Here is a 19,953-nt window from a genome sequence, read left to right as displayed (position 1 = left end):
TGGAAATGGCAGCCAGCCAAACACAATAATGACCCTATCAAAGCTGTTAGGATCATTATTGGGTGTGTTTGTAAATGTGGTGGGAAGGTGATCACAGATATTCACCTATTGGTCTGTGCCTGCAGTCATCATCCAATGGTAACAACAGGCACCAGTGACACAGGGGGTGGATTCAGTTGCTCGACCTAATGGGCCAAACAGTGAGATCATACCCAGACTAACATACCCAGAAAAATTAATCAAGAAACTAAGCCTGTTGCTCGGTTTGCTGTACCACGTGTAACTGGTGAGTACAATTTAACCACCCATAGTGGCCAAATTAGAGGAGACCCAAACATTAAGGTGGATCACTGGGGCTTGTTGGTGGGTCAGATGGCCACACACCGTACAATCTGCTATCTGCATCTTCTGACCAAGATTACCAATATGCAAATAATGATCCGATTTTGTTCAGATCATTTGGCTTAATATCGCAGCATGTGTAGTCCCAAAACCATCCTTATGCCCAATGCTGGTATTACCAATATTGCAGCATGTGTGGCCAGAAATACACAACAGGATAGTGACATAATAAGATTGCCAGAAGTGGTAATCAAGCATCAAGTAAACTGTAAATTCCCCAAATCATAGCCACAAATTGTGTTAAATAAAAAAGCCACAATTGTGGGCATGTGTAAAGCTGCAAGATATGTGCTGGACTGCGCCAGTAGTATATGTGTCTGGTTACGCCAGGCATATGTCATACACATCTCAACTAATGTTTACAACCATTAACCAGACTGCAACTACACCCTTACTGGGTCTACATTAGAATGACCCTTCCCTCCCCAGCCTCTCTTGTGGACGCAGATATCAATCATGCAAATTTGCAGACACATGTGTGCAGCCACTATTATGGGCATGCAAAATATGCTACGCAAACCAACATAGTACTCGCTTTGCAGGAACCCCATAAAATTAAGTATCCCATGACACCTCTGTCACTGGCTACTGCAGAGAACAGAGGTGGTGGGGGGCTGGGAAATCACAGATACACAGTATCTGGGGAACCAGAAAGAAAAATCACTACCGTATGTCAGCTTCCCTTCCTACTTCCACCACAAAGGAAAGTAGGAGTACACTGTACCCTGTGTAATAAATGTCAGCAGCTTCTAAACCAACGCCTGCAACTCAATATATATCTATATGCATGCAGTCAGCCATCCTTTAGTTCCTTCCAATCACACAGACTCAGTTTGGTGAATCATATTTTGCATTTCAACCAATAATCTAAGAACCCCTGATACACTGCAGAAACATTGCTGCTGTATCAAATTTATAACTAGCCTAAATTGAGGCAGCGAGCTGACAGGGGCTACACTGAGTGGCCATACTACAGTAGGAGCAGGTGCAGCACACAATATTGATTTTAAAGGCTGATCAACAAATGTAATATCGGATGACAAAGGGTGTCATGCTAAAAAACTGGTTCTACTTTCACTCTAGCTATACACTACACGCAACCAAATAAAAACCTATTATATCCCAGGCTGGTCACATTTATACTATCCAAATGGTCAGATGAGAAGTATTTATGACTAGCCTATTAACATATCTCTTCTGACTCTAAATGCAGAGAGAGGCTTTATATACCTGTAATATTGTACTAGAATGATCTTGTCTTCCCAATGTTGAAAGCGAGCAGGTGAATGTAAAATCCTTCAATTTGTAAATGTTGATAATCAAATAGAAATGTTATTGCAATAGCCGGAGGTGATGAAGCAGTTGGACATTCTTACAAGGACACCATTTATAGGGTTTCGCATTTGCCTGTTAAATGTTGCACATTTCAGCAGCAGATCTTCACCTCTAATATTCTCAGTCCTACACCATACCTCCCAACTGTCCTGATTTCAGCAGTACAGTTCTGATTTTAGGGCCTCTCTCCCACTTGCCTGTCCTGGGACAAGCTTGTTCTATGTGTGGGAATGGAAGTATGCAATGGGCAGCCAAGCGATTTACAGTGCTAGACAGCCCTCTGGGGGGTGTGGCCACACTCACATTGCAACGTCGTCACGGCCCAATTTTACAGCGACTACACCCCTGTCCCGCTGGATAGGACAGACATGTTGGGAGGTATGTTATACCAACGCTATCACCCAAGAGAATGAACTGACCATCATTGACCCAGGCTCTATTCATTCACAAATTGTAAATTTACAAATATAGTGAGGAATTGTATAGCAATTGCACAGCACAAAGACTTTACTGGATGGAGACACCTTTGTGAAGTGGCCTGCAGTAAAACTGTGAAAAAATTCACTCATCCCTAATCAAAATGTTTGTGTGGGCAGGAAAGTAAATGTGAAAATACTGTCCATGTGCTTCTACCTCCAGGGAGGAATAGTAGCTGTAACCTAATTTTAGGGTTAAAACAGAAAGATTCAGTGAAGGCCACCCAGGTCTGTCTACTGTATGTCCACAACAGAAATGTCTTTTACCAAATACTAGAAAATAAAATCATAATGTAACTGTGGGAAAACAAGAGATGGTGCTGCCCTGCCAAGTCTCCACAGGCTGTGAGCAGTGTGAACACAAAGACCTTGTTTAATGGAGATGAGACTCAGTCAAACAAGGGAGACAGAGATGATGCAAAAAGAGAGAGAAACGTCCAAGAACCTGTCAGATTTCATAATGAATTACCGTCTACCTACCACGTATTTGCCATTTATGTTGGACATATTATTAACATTGCAACCAGACTCTCACCCCACACCCACAGATCTTCATTAAAGCATTTACAAACATCATAAAATGTCTAGTGCCTAATTATTTTTATTCCCACACCAAAACACTCACTAAGATAATAGCTCAACACACTCAGAAATCATGTACAATCTACGCAGCCACTGCCATATAAGTTGAGATAACTGCATACACCTCAGGAGGTTGGCACTGCGGTCCTTCAGCTTAAGGCTGTGGGAGGATTCCTACTCCGTGGTGTTTGTGTGGCACATATTGGCAGTTTGATGACGAAGAATTTTCTTTAGGATTTTTTGTACAGTTTGTAAACAGTAAGGGATTTGTTTTTCCACATATATTTGTTATTATCAATTGACTGTCATAGTCACTGAATCATTTGTATATGAAACGCCAAGTCTCACAGCGTATGTAAGGGTTATGGTGTAGACAGGTGCATCAGTTAGTGCTAGAGAAGTGTTCATATTTATTCACATATTTCTACATGCTGGAGAAAAATATGAACAAAACTTGTCATTTGCAATATTGCCTCTGCAAAGGTTGTGCAGGAAATATGTATAGTATTGTGGGCCTAGAAGACCATTGCATAACTAATCACTGCAATTATTATCTTTAACCTAAGAGTGCAACAACTTGAGATGAGCATTTAGCATGAAATTAACACTGCATATAAACCAGGCTGCTCACATTCTTCTAAACACATGGCCAGACATATAAACAGACACACACCTACATGTATAAAGACAACGAAGCATTCTTCAGCTCTTAAAAACAGCTCTTTATTTCCCTAACACATCTCCTCTTAAAAGCACAGTCGCCAGTTATGGTCATTGCAAGCTACCTCCTGTTCTCACAGACACCAGTGACGCATAAAAGGGTCATCACTCCTCCAAACATATAAAGCTGATGGTGTATTAAATGTTGGCTCCTAATAAGATTCTACTGAAATATAAACATTGGGGGCACAATTCCTTATAATAAAACAGGTAAATCAAATTGCTGCTGTTCAATACATTGATCACTGTTAAACTTCAGATGACACTACAAATTATAGGTATATTTTGATAAAACGTTTGTAATTAAAAAACAAAACACCTCCTCTGCTACCCGCCTGGATCGCTAAGCATAATGTCACCTTTAGCTCCTATTGTCTCTTACTACTCCCCCTCCCTCTAGAATGCAGCTCTCACAGGCTGGGCTCATTACCCTAGGTCTCATGTCTGTCCACTTTCGGTTGTCATTGTTTGTTCCCGCCATGTCTTAAGCCGATTCTTTTCTGCATGTCAAGTGATTCCTTCCGTTAATTGCATCCATGAATGTATTACTCTGCTCAATTGTACACTCATTTCTATTATTAAGTATACTGTTTTCACTCATCTCGTTTATGTCAGGCGCTACAGAAGAACGACGAGGATGATGATGATGAACCACATTTTTAATGTTGCGTTTGACTAGGGTCAGAGAACCTTATCGTTTTCATCTCCGGTGTTTCCCCAGTTAGCCAATAATATTGTCACAACAGCACAACATACTGACCTTGGGGTAGGCAATGACCTGTCTATTCATGGATTATGTTAGTGAGGACATGACTGCATGTGATGGACCACTGTCATAATAGGAGGAAGAGGATATAGAAAAGCAAGAGAGTATAGAGCAAATAGAATATAAATGTGAGGAACCTGTCTCCACTTATGCAAGTTGATTATGGTTTGAAACACACCTATATGAAATCTGGTTTTTTTTTCTGTACTAAACTCCTCTCCACAACTAGCTAAACGGTGCATGAATCACCTGCAATAAACAGAGAAACACCTCAACACGCATGGATGTCACAGACTTGTGCAAAAATATGTGAATGTTACACAGAATGACAATGAGCCCAAAGCTTTTCAAATGGTGCATAACTGTCCTCCTACCTACAGCCCCAATCCCCACATACCAACATTGATGTCAGACTTTGCTTAAAAGTGCATGCGTTTAGTATCCCTTTGCTCAGGAGACCTGGCGGAGTATGTATAGGGATACATATTTTGATGGCACTAAAAGTAAGAATCATTTTTTCCTCTATAATGCCCAAACAAAATAAGGTTGTTACTCTATTTTATCAAAAGGAAGCTCTAACCAATCACATATAAAATAATCAAGTGCAGACTATGAAATATTAGAAGTCCTATCTAGACAAGGCAGTTAAGACCTGCAGGAGAAAATGGGGCATAGAAGTCACTATGCTCCCCCCCTTCATAGCCCTGCCAAAATAGAGGCCACTGTACAAGCAGCAAAGTCAGTGCAACAAATTAATTAGTCAATGCATTGTTGATCTTTAATTCATTTTAAAAACGTGAAGTTTAATATGCAGGAAAATATGAATCGTGGTTCATAGCAGCTTATACCTCTGTTTTACTGAGTAATTATATAAAACAAATGACTAAACAAACAAGGGTAATGTTTCCTTTAAATACAGCTATTGCAATGTGATATCTATTTAATTGATATTACGGACATACAGTAATCTGACTCACTTATAAAATGCAATACCCTAATTTCCTACCAATGTAACATAACCTTAGACCAAAATATGCCACACTTGGTATTAAATGTAACTGCAGCACACTGAATATGAACACAATCTGACAGACAATTAAGGACTCTCACTCTCCAATCATTCAAATGTACACCAGTAATTTATCATATCGGTTTCTCCAATTAGAAAAAAGGTGTGTACTATGTTCCTTCTATAAATATCAATACTAAAGTCCCTTATGTCACAACACACAACAATATAAGCAGCAGAGATCACATTAATATACAGAAAACCATACAATATAAATGAATATTGTAGGTCTTAATACTCACACCACCGCAATCTAACTTTAGACTTTACATACAGATCTAGAGGACAAATATCCCTCAAAAAAGATGTGAGATGAGGATCACTTCTCTCTCATCTCACAATAGCAATATGCTATAATGAAAGTGATCGCTCCATTGGGGTATCTGGTAAAGGACAAATCATATCAATCAAGAAATAATATGCTCAATTGTGTGTAATGTTCAGTCAATCATATGATAAATTGTTGCATTTTAAAACAGAAGGAATAAAGTATTCAGCAATAAATCATTACTAAAAGGTACATAGATTAAAGTTTCTTGTGCATTCTCCAACAGACCACAACCCCGTTGGAGCGCAGTAGGTCTATGTGTTACACATGGCCGTCTACCTGCTTCAGTATATTTCAGCCCCACTTTCTCCTCCTCATCTTTGGGTTTTGGTGGTGGCCACACAGCCTGCAGTCTCCCCGGGGTCCGGTCATCTGGATCAGAGGGACTATTGTCTGGCTGTAACAGAGGCACAGAAACGATCAGATAACAAACAAAAGCAAACGATTAAATATATTACTGATCTAATGAAGCATTTACTATATTGATATTTAAACAAAATCCTGATGAATTCAGACATTTCAAGATGCACGACGTTTAAATGTCAAAACCCAAAATGCAGTTTTTACAGAAAAATGATCCTCAACTACTACATATGCCCCTATGAACTAAAGAAAAAAAAAAAAAAAAAAAAGCAATGCAGATCACAAAATACACATTGCTAATACGTGCACACTTTAGCCTATAATTAGGACAAGAACTCAGCATTTGTCCATAGTGTATTTAAGTGAACCTCTTGACATTATTAAACTAAATTTTGCTATTAACCATATAAAATGTGTAACTAGAAATGGAATACAATACATTCTACAATAGAATACCAAAATAAATAAAATACCAAGATAAATAATATCGTACACTTTTCACTTCTGTAGACTGGTCAGTGTCTGTGGATCTGGTTTTCTCAAAGATAGATTTCAGAGAATCTTTCTCAGACTTTTGCTTGCGCTTCACAGCCTCAAGATCAGGAGAATCCAGTTTTGGGCTCCTTTTAGGAGAACCTGTGAAAAAAGATTTAAATGCATCCAGTGCAGACTCTTGTTTCTCCTCTGTGTCATCAGTATCCTGGCTATTGTCATCCATTTGCTCTGGAAGCGTATTTTCCTCATTCTCCTCTTGCTTTGGAATATCAAAGTTCAACAGCTGAGAAAGTTGCTCCATGAACTTGGAGTTTGCTTTAGGCTCCACTGGCTTCCTCACTTCCCGCTTCTGGACCTGGGACCCATTTGGAAGCTTAGACCTTTGCACTGGCTGGGAGAGTTTTAGCAAAGCCAAATCACTATCTCCTTGTTTCACAGGGACAGTTTCCTTATCATCTGGAGATGCTCCCTTTTTGTGCACACGAAAGCCACTAAAAATAGCTGGCAATTGAAATGGCTTCTCTCCAGGGGTGTCAGGAGCAGGGTCAGATGTTTCAGAACTTGAAATGGTCCCCACTAAATTCTGATCAGCGATGTCCTTTTCATCCCTATTGCTTCCTGCATTTTCTGACCTGGTGAGGTCCAGACCACCTTGGTCCTTTCCATCTAGGGCATCAGTACCTTCAGTCTTTTGTGTTTCTGGATATTGCTTGGGGCCACTGTTCAAGGATACACGAGAAGATGATAAATGCTGGGACACAGAAACCTTTGTTGCTCTCTGGCCTGTATCTTGCTTGGAGCTCTCCCCGTCAGAATCTGAATCACTTGATATGTGAACTAGAGTACCATGTACCAGCATACCATCGTGGTCACAGTCTGTTTCACCTGGTACAGTGTCGGCCATGGAATGCATCTCAGACTTCGCATCCTCACGAATGTCTGAAGCTTTTGTGTACACTCCTTTCTTTTCATCCATTTGTTCTCGTAAATCCTGAGCTTCTGTCACTCCCAGATCTATTTGTGGATGATATTCTTTGTTTTGCGAGCTACTATTACCTTGTCCCCTGGTGACTTGTGAATCCACCACACTTGTAGTGTGTAAATCCATGTCTAAGTGGTCCTCCTGGCTAAATTGTTCATCTTTTACTGGCTCTTCTTTTAACTCCTCGGGGTCCTTGGCATCTTCCAGTGCAGACTCTGGTTGTTTCATAAGCTCACCACCACTTGCACCCTTTACAGCGTCCATGGGGTTAGACTGCACCTCTACTTTATTCCCCAATGAACGGAATGCTTTTAGAACTGCACTTTCCTCCTTGGGCTTTTGATTTTCCATCTTTGTTGTAATTCCAAAAAATGACTTTATGGAAAACTTGCCAAGCAGCGACGGTGCAGCAGTATCTGGTACATTTGCAGGTGTAGACACTGGAGTGTGTGGCTCAACAACAATGGTTTCTTTGTCTTCCATGTTTAATCGATCTTTAAAGTGAAAAAGTAGGTCCGCAATTTCAAGAGCAGCTGGGAGACTACAGGACAGCCATTTACAGCAGAGTGAAATAGGAGACTCACTTTCTTACAAGTGTCTCAAGACTGAGGAGCTGGCAAAACTTAGAAAAAAATGATAATAAAAAAACCCAACACACACATCTGGTGCACTTTGCTGCTGAAAACGGTATCTAAGTAGTCAAGCCATACGACAGATGTTTTAGTAAAACATAATACAGTAAATATAAATACAATTGGCCTCTGCTACCGTCCGTTGTAAACTCTCTCTCTACAGCACACAAGCCTGCAGATTCCAGCTTCCTGGTTTTTAAAACTGAGCTCACCAGTTGCTTGGCAGCTTAATTACAGACATATGACACAGAGTTTGTGAGCAATGACCAGCGTGTCAGCTATGAAGAGATCTCTGTTCAACACTCCACTAATTAAAAGCCAAGCAAAAAACAAAAACCCCACAAGATAAAAAGAAGCAGCCAACGTGTCACAGAAGACACAACAACCAAAAATAAGTTGTGTTTCACAGGCATACAAGTCCTTTCAGCTGAATCAGGACGAGATCTCCCTCTTCCGCCTTGTTGCAGTCTATCTGCAGAATGTAAATGTCATCGTCTGGAGTCAGCCTGAAAGAGGCCAGGATCAAATTACTTTACCTCCCAACTTTCAGGTAACAGGTATTTAATGAGAGGGGAGTGTATGCCACACCCACCCCTTGGGATGAGAGGCGTGCTAAACAGTCCAGACACTATCTGACCAGCAATTCACACAGATCCCATGCAACAGACTACTTATGTATTATGTATGGATAATGTATACTTGAACACTCAAATTGACCAAAGTGCTACAAAAACATACAGCAGTGCCACCAGCCTTACAAAAAAGGCGATCAATCCATGGAAGTGTTTCCCTGCAGATATGCTGGGAGTCAGTTAAAGAATTGAAAATGTATGAATTACACATAATGTTATGGTTAGGATAAAAAAAAAAAAAACAATAAAGAAAACCTACTACTAAAAATAATTCTAAATACTCTCCTACACCAAAACCCCTGTAACCATAACAGTAAGGCATTGAAATGGGCAGACTAAACGTATATATCTGTTATTCTCTGCTGTAAAACTATAGTTTTCTATTTTTAAAATAATGACATTCTACGACAATTCCAGTAAGCTAACCACACCCTCAAAAACACAACAATCATTTTCAAACTCTATACATGAGCCAACTATTCATGTTTGAAAGTGCTATAAGGTTGGGTAGACACTACACTGTTTTCAGTCTATTATTGGGCCAATCAAACGACTGTTCGACCCTACTGCATTAGTGTGTATGCTGCAACAATGAACAATCATTCCAAAGCACATCGTATTGTTTCATTTGATTTTTAAACCGGACTAAGAATGTCATTCAACAATGGAACAATATTGTTCCAAACCTGCAGTGTCCATAGATCTCTATGGAGTGTGCAGAGCCACAAACTTTTCATCCGATGGTTATGACAGATAAAGAGCACAGAACTGAAGGTAAAACATGTATAGTGAATGAATCAGCATGTCGATTGGAATTTTTTTTTTTTCTCTGTCGGTAAAATCGTTAAAGATGTCGCATCAGGAGAAATTGTCTGTAGTGTGTACTCAGCCTAAGCAATACATACAGTATCCGTTTTACAAGCTCGGGGATCACACTGGGAACTGCCATGACACCTCTCCCTTAATGGTTAGCACTACTTATATAAGCCGACATACTGACTAGGCCGTATGGCTCACCGGTAATATAATGCAGGGGGCAGATACAGTATACAACAATTGCATCATGCTAGCAGCTTCTGATACGCAAGCTGAGCACATACAATGCAAATAATAATAATCAATTGAGGTAACACCATCCATATAATCCATATTAACATAGCTGTGTCTACTAATGCACATCTTACCAGTGCGGAATATTAGAAGATAGGTGGGCGCTGCTGGGCACCTCTCTAATAATTAATGTACTGTTAGCCTCTGATTTGGAATATGTTAATGTTCCATATGGCTTTGAACTATACAGAATTTACTGCACCACTTATTGTTTTTTAAAACTGGTGGAAGAATGTCTGGTTCTTGTTCGTTATGTTATTTACCTGTCTACACTACTGTTCAATCTAATCAAATGGGAGGTAGAGAGAATCAGATGACTCCAGGTGTGAAAATAAAGATGACCAATGCCACTTTGGACAGATACATTTAAAAGGTATAACATACATAATCAGTTCTGCTAAAATATAAGAGCTATGTTGAAATGCCACACATACTATGGCTGAGAAAATCACATAGAAGCAAGGTCAAGAAATGGAACTTAAACCTTAGTGGGTATATTTACTAAACTGCTGGTTTGAAAAAGTGGAGATGTTGCCTATAGCAACCAGATTCTAGTTATGTATTTAGTACATTCTACAAAACGACAGCTAGAATCTGGTTGGTTGCTATAGGCAGCATATCCACTTTTTCAAACCCACAATTTAGTAAATATACCCTTAGGTGTTTATTCATGAAAGAAAGGACTGGGCTAAAATAACATCTACTCAAATAAACCCAGATTCCAAAATCACACGGACGACGTACAAGTACTCAGGAAAAACATTATTCCATCAAAAAGTATTCCATTATGAAGTCACATTTGCAAAAAGACTAGCGTCCACAGACACTGTGGTCCAATCAGCTTTGCACAAAATTTATGCCAAGTCCATTATTTTCAACACTTCTTTCCCTTCATTTACACTTACATGTATTTCCAGAGTCAGGTGGAGAATGTTTCTATCAGGCCGTGCATGCTGATTCCTGTTTGCCAACGCTCTTGTATCACAAACACCAGACACTTCAGCTTCTGAATCTAGTGGCGATTTGGTGACATCTCTTTGTATAATTCTACCTCCTGTACAAAAAAACACCAGTTAAAAGCAAAACTATTTTCAGTAAAAAAATAAGATTAATATATTCAGGAGTTGAATTATTTTAATCTTCAGTGTATTACACAGCACAAGGTTTATTGCTAGTTTGGACAAAAACTCTATGCACAATATTGAATTTTGGGCGAAATTTAAACAAAATGAGTTTTTGGTGGACTGTATAAAGCTGGGTACGCACTACAGGTTTTTCCCCCCCAATTATTGTGATAATTACACGATAAACAACCGATCGGTCCAATATCAGATTAGTGTGTATGCTCCAACTATCATGTCTTATTGCTCCAAAGCACATCGTATTGTTTGATTTGATTTTATAAGCGGGCTAAAAAATTCTATAAACCAATGGAATGATGGATGTCAGCAAATTCTGCAGTGTGTATGGACTCATGATCAGCAGAGTAGGCAGATCTCCATAGACTTTACAGAGGCACAGTCTTTTCACCATGGCTATGACAGAAGAGCACAGATCTGAAGGTACATCATGTAAAGTGTGTACACATGAATTGGCATGTAGATCAGGAATTTCTTTAGTATGTACCTGGCCTAAGGAATACGTTTTTTAGTAAGCTGTAGAAAGATCCTTTTTCCCACAATGCATTCCTGATGAAGCCGCTTAGTACCACGGCTGAGACTTTACCCAAGCACAGACGCTGATAGGAATACAGTACAGGAGAATTGGACTTCTGCTTATGGACTGTTCTTCATCTGCCTTGCATTGGAATGCACCCTTTTCAATTACACTGCAAGTGTGATATCATATTTATATGTACAAACATATACCCCATTCTTTCTGCACTTTGGGGTTCTTTGTCTGTGAACAGCGCACACACAGCTGCAGCATGAAGAGCCAGCTAGCTGTGGAATGAATAATATATCATACGTACAATTTTTTTCGTTATCCCCTCTTTACCTTTCTAAAAAGGTCTACTCAATGATACCAAATCAATATATGCCATTTAATAATTTAGGAAGGAAAAAAAAAATAATTCATATAAAAAGGAGAAACTGTGCAGAAACTCATGATAATTACACAAACAATTAACTTTGTAAGTAATACAAATATAATACATACATAACACAGATTCCTAAAAAAAGAAGGCTGCATAGAGCTGCAAAATATTATATTGTATCTTTAAAATTGCATTCCATGGATTTTCACTGGCTCTGAATTCCAAGCTAGTCACTTCTGTGTGTTTTGTAACCAAACCATAAAATATGCACACACTAAGTCTTTTCGGTCATGAGGTAATGAAAATAGAAGACAATAAGGGACCACAGCAGTCTGGAGGACACAGAGGGCAATATAATATATAGTATATTGTAACAAAATGCCTTTCTGTCTGCATAATCAATTCTAAAAGGAAAATCTTTGCTGGGAAGATATCATGAGCACACTCCAGCCAATTCACAAATGATCATAATGTACGATAGTAACTTTACACGTAAAATATTTATTACACCTCTATCTCTACTTTGTAACATAAGATATACAGCACCTCATGCATTATAATCAGTGTTTTGAGGATATCACAACAGCATGATTCATTAAACTGAATGGGGAGCATTTGTGAGAACTGTTCTACAAGCAACTGTGTGGAAACACATAATTTTTGACCTACTGTTTAGACCAGTGGATTCCAAACTTTTTCAATTCAAGGCACCCCTAAGCCAAAATAATTACCAAGTAGTCCCCCGCCTTGCTCACCACTGGCCCTGGCCGAGGCTCCCCTGTGAGATCGCTGAGGCACCCCAGGGAGCCTAGGCACAGATTGGGAACCACTGGTTTAGACGATAAGAACAAATGTTCTATTTCTTGCTACGAGCAACACTGTCTTTTCTACAGTTACTTGTAGAACAGTTTTCAGAATTGTCCCCCACTGTGTGAAATCATAAATATTTTAGATCTCACTTGTTTCACCTGACACATGGTGGCAAAGCCTCAGTTCAACAAATGGGTTTCAACTGGTGTTCAGTTGTATGCTGCAGGATTATGGATATCTGCCCCCTATGCTGAAACGTATGTGCTGTTCAGAAGGCCTTATACACAATAAGCACAAAGATAATAACTACTGCATGTTTTTGTGATACACAGATTCATGCATTTCATTTAAAAAATTATTACCTCACTCACTCGACCGCAGACCGGTGCTTCCTGAAATAAATCACCTGGGTTCCTCACCATTACCACTGAATCCCCTAAACTTAAATTTCTTGCTTCATTTAGTAGACTTCCATGTAATGCCCATCGCAGCCATTTTCAGCTGCTTCCATCTTTTACAAGTCAGTAGCAAAATTAAGTGGTGGTGGTGGTGGGGGAGGGGGGGGGGGAATACAACAAGTGCATCTGGAGCAGTCGCCTCCATATTCTGACTGAAGCCTCCGCTTTTTTTCCCCCTGGCGTCCTATAGAGGTGCGCAAAAAAATGAGCAGAGATTTCTTACCATAATAGGTGGAAATATGTGCACCATCGAGGCCGTGCTCAGCGGTAGCTCAGGCTGACCCGATGCTCTCCCTTAGAACCTGTTCAAGTATCCGTCTCAATTCCAGCGAATGCAACAGCTACTGTGCACTTACCATCCTCGCCCATTTACAGTTTTTTCCCGCTATAACATGGCTCACAGAACATCCGTATGACCAAGGGATACCGCTGTCCACAACAATGCTGACCGTGGAGTTCTGCAGCATTACAGTGACTTCATTAAAACCTGCACTGTGTGAGGACTGCAATATACTATAGGACTGTTCACCAGGAACTGTAGTCATCCTGTAACTATAGTCTACTATGCATTACACCAACAGTAATTATGATGCTTTGGGGTCCAACATCAGAAAGGTGCTTTATTTTAACAATCAAGTGAAATTCTGAGGGAACATACTAGGTCATTTTAATCTCAATACATTTAACATCTCACCTCAAACAGCCAACATGTTACAGCTGTCTCACAAATGGTTTCCATTTACATATACCTTTTTCAAACAAATGTAAATTTAGTTTACACAACCGGTTTCCTCTACTGCATACATAAATACACTGCTTCAGGTCTCTGCTGGGACAGGAACTCTACACACAAAACTTAAGTAATTCATTATGTAAATTTTCTGTTTAGATCCTCTGCAAAACAGACTACAATAAAAGATGCTCCAGTTGCCTTTGAGATTACCAGGTGATACCCAGCCATGCTTCTGGCTTTCTTCAATGAAAACAAAATGGTGCAATATTGGTTGTACTCCTGGCATTGCGCTGTACTGCATATATGGCAAATAATAATGTGAACAGACAACTAAAAACGGGGCCTGCCTATAAAGGCAATGTATTGCCGGGAACCACTACAACGGATACCTGGCAAATACAGATTGCAAGCGTGTTGTTACACACCGTGCCATTACAGCAGTCAGAACCACTGCCTAGTGTCTGTCCGAAGCCCCTGTGACATGTCATTAAGTCTATGGGAGACAGCACGTTTGACCTCTAACACCAGAGTGATAAAGGGTCCCAGGAAACAGACTGCAGAGTTTAGAGAAGCTCCAGTTGAATTTAAAAATAAGTTTCTCGGACCGCCTTGAAAAATGGGTTCCGATTTATTTTTTGCTAGGAAATCGCATCGATTGAAAAACAATTTATTTATTCAAGAATACAAATATTTTATTTTTTTTGTTTATTTAACTTTTTGATGCAAATTAAAAAAAGTTTTGAAACAAAAAAAATTAACACAACCAAAAGTAAACAAGAACACCTATTAGGACAGTCATTAAATACTAATAAATAACGTTTAAACGTGTACATGAAGAAAGAAAAAATACGCCTAAAAATATTGTATCATACCAAAAACTCACGTTGACGTTTGTACTCAAACGTTACAAACACGTGCAGTCTCTCATCGAACTGGCGAGTGCCCAGTGGCAAAAGTAGAGGGCTGTAGTGGGGTCATATCGTCGTAGAGTTTGCCAGTGTATAATGGGTTCTGTGAGTACATAGTACTGTTGAGTCAAATTTATAATTTTAGATTACAAATCTAAAAAAGTTAAAAACCTATTGTTGCCACTCGCACACCTAGAAATGCTTTTTTGCACCCCTGGTTAAGAAGCGCTGTACTACAGGATACAGCCATAGGACACCGTGCGCTCTGGGTGGAGGGGAGCCACAGGGCGACACCGTGTGATAGGAGGATGGATACACTGATATAATATGCTGAGTATTTAACAGCAGTGGGTTAACTGGAATACACACACACACACACACACACACACACTCTTCTAATGAATAACACAATGTTTACCTTCGATATGCATCTCCACACACCCACACATAAACATTTGTGTTGCATGCTAAATACACACATTATATAGGCGTTGGGGACACTTATAAGCTTAATGAGTACTCAATCACTATCAATGTTTCTTAGACAAGCCTGTTTGTGGCTCCACTATACTATGTTCCTCTGACACAGCAGGTAGCTGGAAGCTTTAGAGCAGGGTTGTCCAAGCCGCGGGCCGCATGTGGCCCAGCCCGCCTCTAAATGTGGCCCAGCAGTTGTGGCAAGGGGGCAGCGCTGTTAAAAAAATATCCTGCAAAAAAAAAATATAAAAAAAAAAAAAATACTTCCCTTGCGGTCACGTCAGCTGGCGCTCCGGCTCCCTCCTTGGTCTCCTCCTCCGTGCGGTGCTCGCAGTGAATGTCGGGGGTGACGTCATCACATCCGACATCCATTGCGTAGCGCAGCACAGAGGAGTCAGCAGCAGTGAAAGATTATCCAGTATCTTATTGTTGTTACTCTGAATTTGGACTTTCTGCACCATGCAATTATGAACTAGCTGTGTTCTCTATGTATCTAATATAAATATTAAGATGATTGTATTTTTAATATTTTAAACCATTTTAAAATGTGCAGTGGTGAGTAGGATGAAATTATCACCCACTGTTAGCCTCATCGGAGGCTGCTCCATGAGCCATTTTTCCTGCCACCCAATCTTTAAATCTCTGTAGATTTCTATTAGTCCTCCTGATGCTACCTATATCGGTGACCATTTCAAACTGGTCAATAAAAAAAAATAATTCATGGGTGCAGAAAGAGAGGAAAAAAAGGTTTTTGGCATTTAATTCCCCGAACCCCACTAAGGGGCAGATGCAGGCAAGTTAAATTGTAGCTGGTAATGGGACTACTGCTTTAATCATGATTCTGCAACAGGTTTCCGAACTCTTACTAACTTCATTTCCAAGTAAGTTTAATATGCTAACTATGTTTTCTATGTTTTTTTGGATGATCAGCTATTATTAGTGTTAGTGTATTTTATGTGCGGCCCAAACCAACTCACCGTCTTCCAATGTGGCCCAGGGAAGCTAAAAGGTTGGACACCCCTGCTTTAGAGGGTGCGATCTCTGCAGCAAACATTACCTTTAGTAAAGCAGAAATTACTTTCTACTAATAAGAGCGAGTAAACCTGAGTACACACTACAGACCATTACTGCAGATGCGATGTGTGTAACGATTTTACCAACGACATGCAGATTTAGGTGTACACACCTATACGATTTACTTTCAGATCTGTGCTCTTCATTTCTCATAACCGGCGGCTGAAAAGACTGACTCTGCACACACTAGAGATCTGCTTACACTGCTGGTCGTGAGTGCGTACACACTTCCTAAAAATAATGACCTACATTTGCCAAACATTCTTCCATCGTTGAAGTTTAGAAAGCCAAAATCAACAGATGTGATGTGCTTTGGTGCGATAAAACAGTATCGTGGAAGAGTACACATTAATGAGATATCTGACCAATGGTCGCTTACCTGTGATCGGCATGATTATTGCATTAAATTACTGTACTGTATACCCAGCTTTATACTGGAGGATCCTGTAGATGATGGTACAATCAAACAAATGTGACGAGGAGAGCAAGACGATCCCTATCTGTAAAGTAAGCAGTGTGTTGCAAGTCATTGTGACAAGTAAAGTTGGTAAAAAGGACTGACAGTCAATCAGGGCTGCACCAAGCCAGGCTTGGGGATGACAAGTCATTACAGTGGCCCAAGCTGCGTTCCTGTGTTTGTGGAACCCAAGAGACATCATGACTGGGATTCACTGTAGCAGTGAGCAGGGCTAGACATTCTGCTGCCTGACACTTCCTCATCATTCATACAAACTATTATAAACATGTACATAACTTGTGTGACCTTTAAAGAGACATATTATAATATTAAATCTACAACAAGGTTAATCCCCGAGTTTAGTGCAATGTCCGAAACATCTGCCCAAGGCTGCCTCATTATAGGCTCAACCCTGGGATCTGGCACAGCTCGGAATGCTTTAAAGCAGTGTCCCACTGTATTATTCTAGAAGAGGGAGGGGGTTTTTAAAAATAGATCTATCCATTGGCAGAATAAAGGCATTACAGCACACAAGCATAGAGAGTGATGGCAAAGGGGATTGGGGAGTGTGTGTGTGTGTATATATATATATATATATATATATATATATATATATATATATATATATATATATATATATATATGTCCCTTCTACCGAAATCACGCACAACACGGTAGTGTTACAGTATTACCGCTCAGAAATCTATGACTTATTTATTGCCTTTACATCTTGTTTAATAGCACAGCTTAAGTTATAGTGGAGCCTCAGAGTACTCACTGCTAGAATATAAGCAGCAAAGGGGAGAAAGGCAGAGAATAGGCGGCACAGCGTGCTGCAGTAGGATGGGTGGCACAGGCTGGTATAATTGCTGGTCATCTTTAGAGTATAATGTACAGGGTAAATATATACTAGTCACTAGGAGAAAAGCTATGTCACCTGCCAATGCCAATCACTACACCTCTATAAATGTTTGAGAGCCTTACACTTATTTGTAACAAAACAGTTAGCTCCTAGTGTTCTTCCCTGGTCCCTAACAATTGGATGCATTTATCCAGGGCTGTATTAAATATAAATATAGAGAAAGATATATATAGCGCAGGGAATTGCACTGTATTTTTCTGTCTATTTGTTTTTTAGGAAGGTCACAGACTTCCCATAGAGCTGTGAGAGTGGTCTTATCTTAAGCGAACACCCTGCACCATTAGGAGAGCTTTTCAGATTATCTGTATTTGGTTGCCATTTCTGATACAGAAGTAACACTGATGTTTAGGAAAATGTTCTAAATACTAATAAGGCATTTGTTTAAGTGCTAAAAATCACACTGGCAACATCCTTCCAGATAAACTAACAAAATGAGTGGGAACTAAGACGACAGCTAACAAATAAACCAGGTGTGAACCTTGACTCACAACTATCCTTTGTTCCCCACATCCATTCTATATCCAAATCATGCTACATACATCTTAAAAAAAAAGATGGACTATTACAATTCCCTCCTTAATGGTCTTCCCAAAATCAGACTCTAACCCCTACAATCTATTTTGCACATAGCAGCTAAAATAATTTTGCTTGCAAACCGTTCCTCCTCTGCCGAGTCACTCTGTCAGTCTCTACATTGGTTGCCTGTTTTTCAACGAATTCAATATAAAATTCTTCTACTACCATACAAGGACGTCAACAAAATTGCACCAACATACATCTCTTCACTTGTCTCAAAATATCTCACAACTCGACACCTCTGTTATGCACAAGATTTGCGTCTCTCTTCCTTTCTCATCCTATCTTCCCATTCTCAGTTACAGGACTTTTTTCAGGCTGCATCCACTTCATGGAATTCCCTCCCTCGCACAATAAGACTTTCCTCTAGCCTTCAAAACCACAGTGGCCTAGTGGTTAGCACTTCTGCCTCACAGCACTGGGGTCATGAGTTCGATTCCCGACCATGGTCCTATCTGTGTGGAGTTTGTATGTTCTCCCCGTGTTTGCGTGGATTTCCTCCAGGTGCTCCGGTTTCCTCCCACACTCCAAAAAACATACTGGTAGGTGAATTGGCAGCTATTAAAATTGACCCTAGTCTCTCTCTGTCTGTGTGTGTGTGTGAGGTAATTTAGACTGTAAGCTCCAATGGGGCAGGGACTGATGTGAATGAGATCTCTGTACAGCGTTGCAGAATTAGTGGCGCTATATAAATAACGGATGATGTTGATGAAACCTTCAAGCGTTCTCTGAAAACCCACCTCTTCAGACAAGTTCAAGATATTCCTCAACCACCATCTTAATCTCCCTAGGTTACCCTATTACCACCCTCTACACAGCTAACACAAGACAACAACCCTCTGACCACCATTGCTGTGTGACAGATCATACAGCCCAGTCAATACTTTTTACTTTTATATCAAAATACGCCAAGCAGAAAGAAAAAAAAAAAAAAAGATAAAATAAGTTCGGTATAAAATAAGTAAAATTATCTTCAAATATAAAAGCAACCCGTATATAAGGAAAACTTCCCTTTCTCAAAAACAAAACAAAAGTTCTAAACATAACTTTTAGCAGACATTACACATACCAAATAAATAGCAATTTACTGGAAACCAGAAGTACTCTCAGTTTTCCCTGCAGTGTCACACAGTTCCACAAGGAGGCTGTAAACCTACATTACATCATCCATTTCCGTAAATCACACAAGTCTAAAGCAGACTACAGCTCCACCTAGTGGCCAACAACAACATTGAGATGTTTAACCATTTGAGTAAAAAGAACTCCAATTTACTTATTAAAATGTTTAAAAATGCCAAAAGAAATACAAGATAGTAAGGGCATATCAGTTCTTCTTTTGCAGAATCTGTTACTATTAGGCATCTTAAATTTTATGACACTAGGGTGTATATTAAAAGGTAATGCAATATAAAAAGAAAGCAATATATTGCTCTAAGTCTCTCGTCTTCTATAAAATGTGATATATAAAATGAATAACAAATGTGCTGTAGTATACAAGGAGAAGATTGGGGGATTTAGTTAATGTTAAAATGTGCTGACAGGTCCAGAAATAATGAGTTGGCATTTAATGTGCTGTACCTTACAACGTTGATATAAGTGGGTGCATTT

General features: G+C 39.6%; 1 protein-coding gene across 5 annotated transcripts in view; it reads right to left on the bottom strand.

Moving 5' to 3' along the window:
* Window positions 1-19,953, bottom strand: part of FMN1 (formin 1) — a 168,308-nt gene that overhangs the window by 103,657 nt on the left and 44,698 nt on the right. For 4 of the 5 annotated variants that reach the window (XM_075193564.1, XM_075193563.1, XM_075193562.1 and 1 more), the window contains exons 3-4: window positions 10,798-10,946; window positions 5,958-6,075 (exon numbers count right to left, since the gene is read on the bottom strand). In XM_075193564.1, the coding sequence (XP_075049665.1) occupies window positions 5,958-6,075; window positions 10,798-10,946 (267 nt within the window). Of the gene's footprint in view, window positions 1-5,957; window positions 6,076-6,534; window positions 8,633-10,797; window positions 10,947-19,953 lie in introns of those variants that run through there. The other variant, XM_075193566.1, reaches the window with a different exon arrangement.

Source organism: Mixophyes fleayi, chromosome 12, assembly GCF_038048845.1.
Source record: "Mixophyes fleayi isolate aMixFle1 chromosome 12, aMixFle1.hap1, whole genome shotgun sequence".
Lineage (NCBI taxonomy): Eukaryota > Metazoa > Chordata > Amphibia > Anura > Limnodynastidae > Mixophyes > Mixophyes fleayi.
Note: the sequence above shows the minus strand (reverse complement) of the source record. Positions and strands in the feature narration are given on the sequence as shown.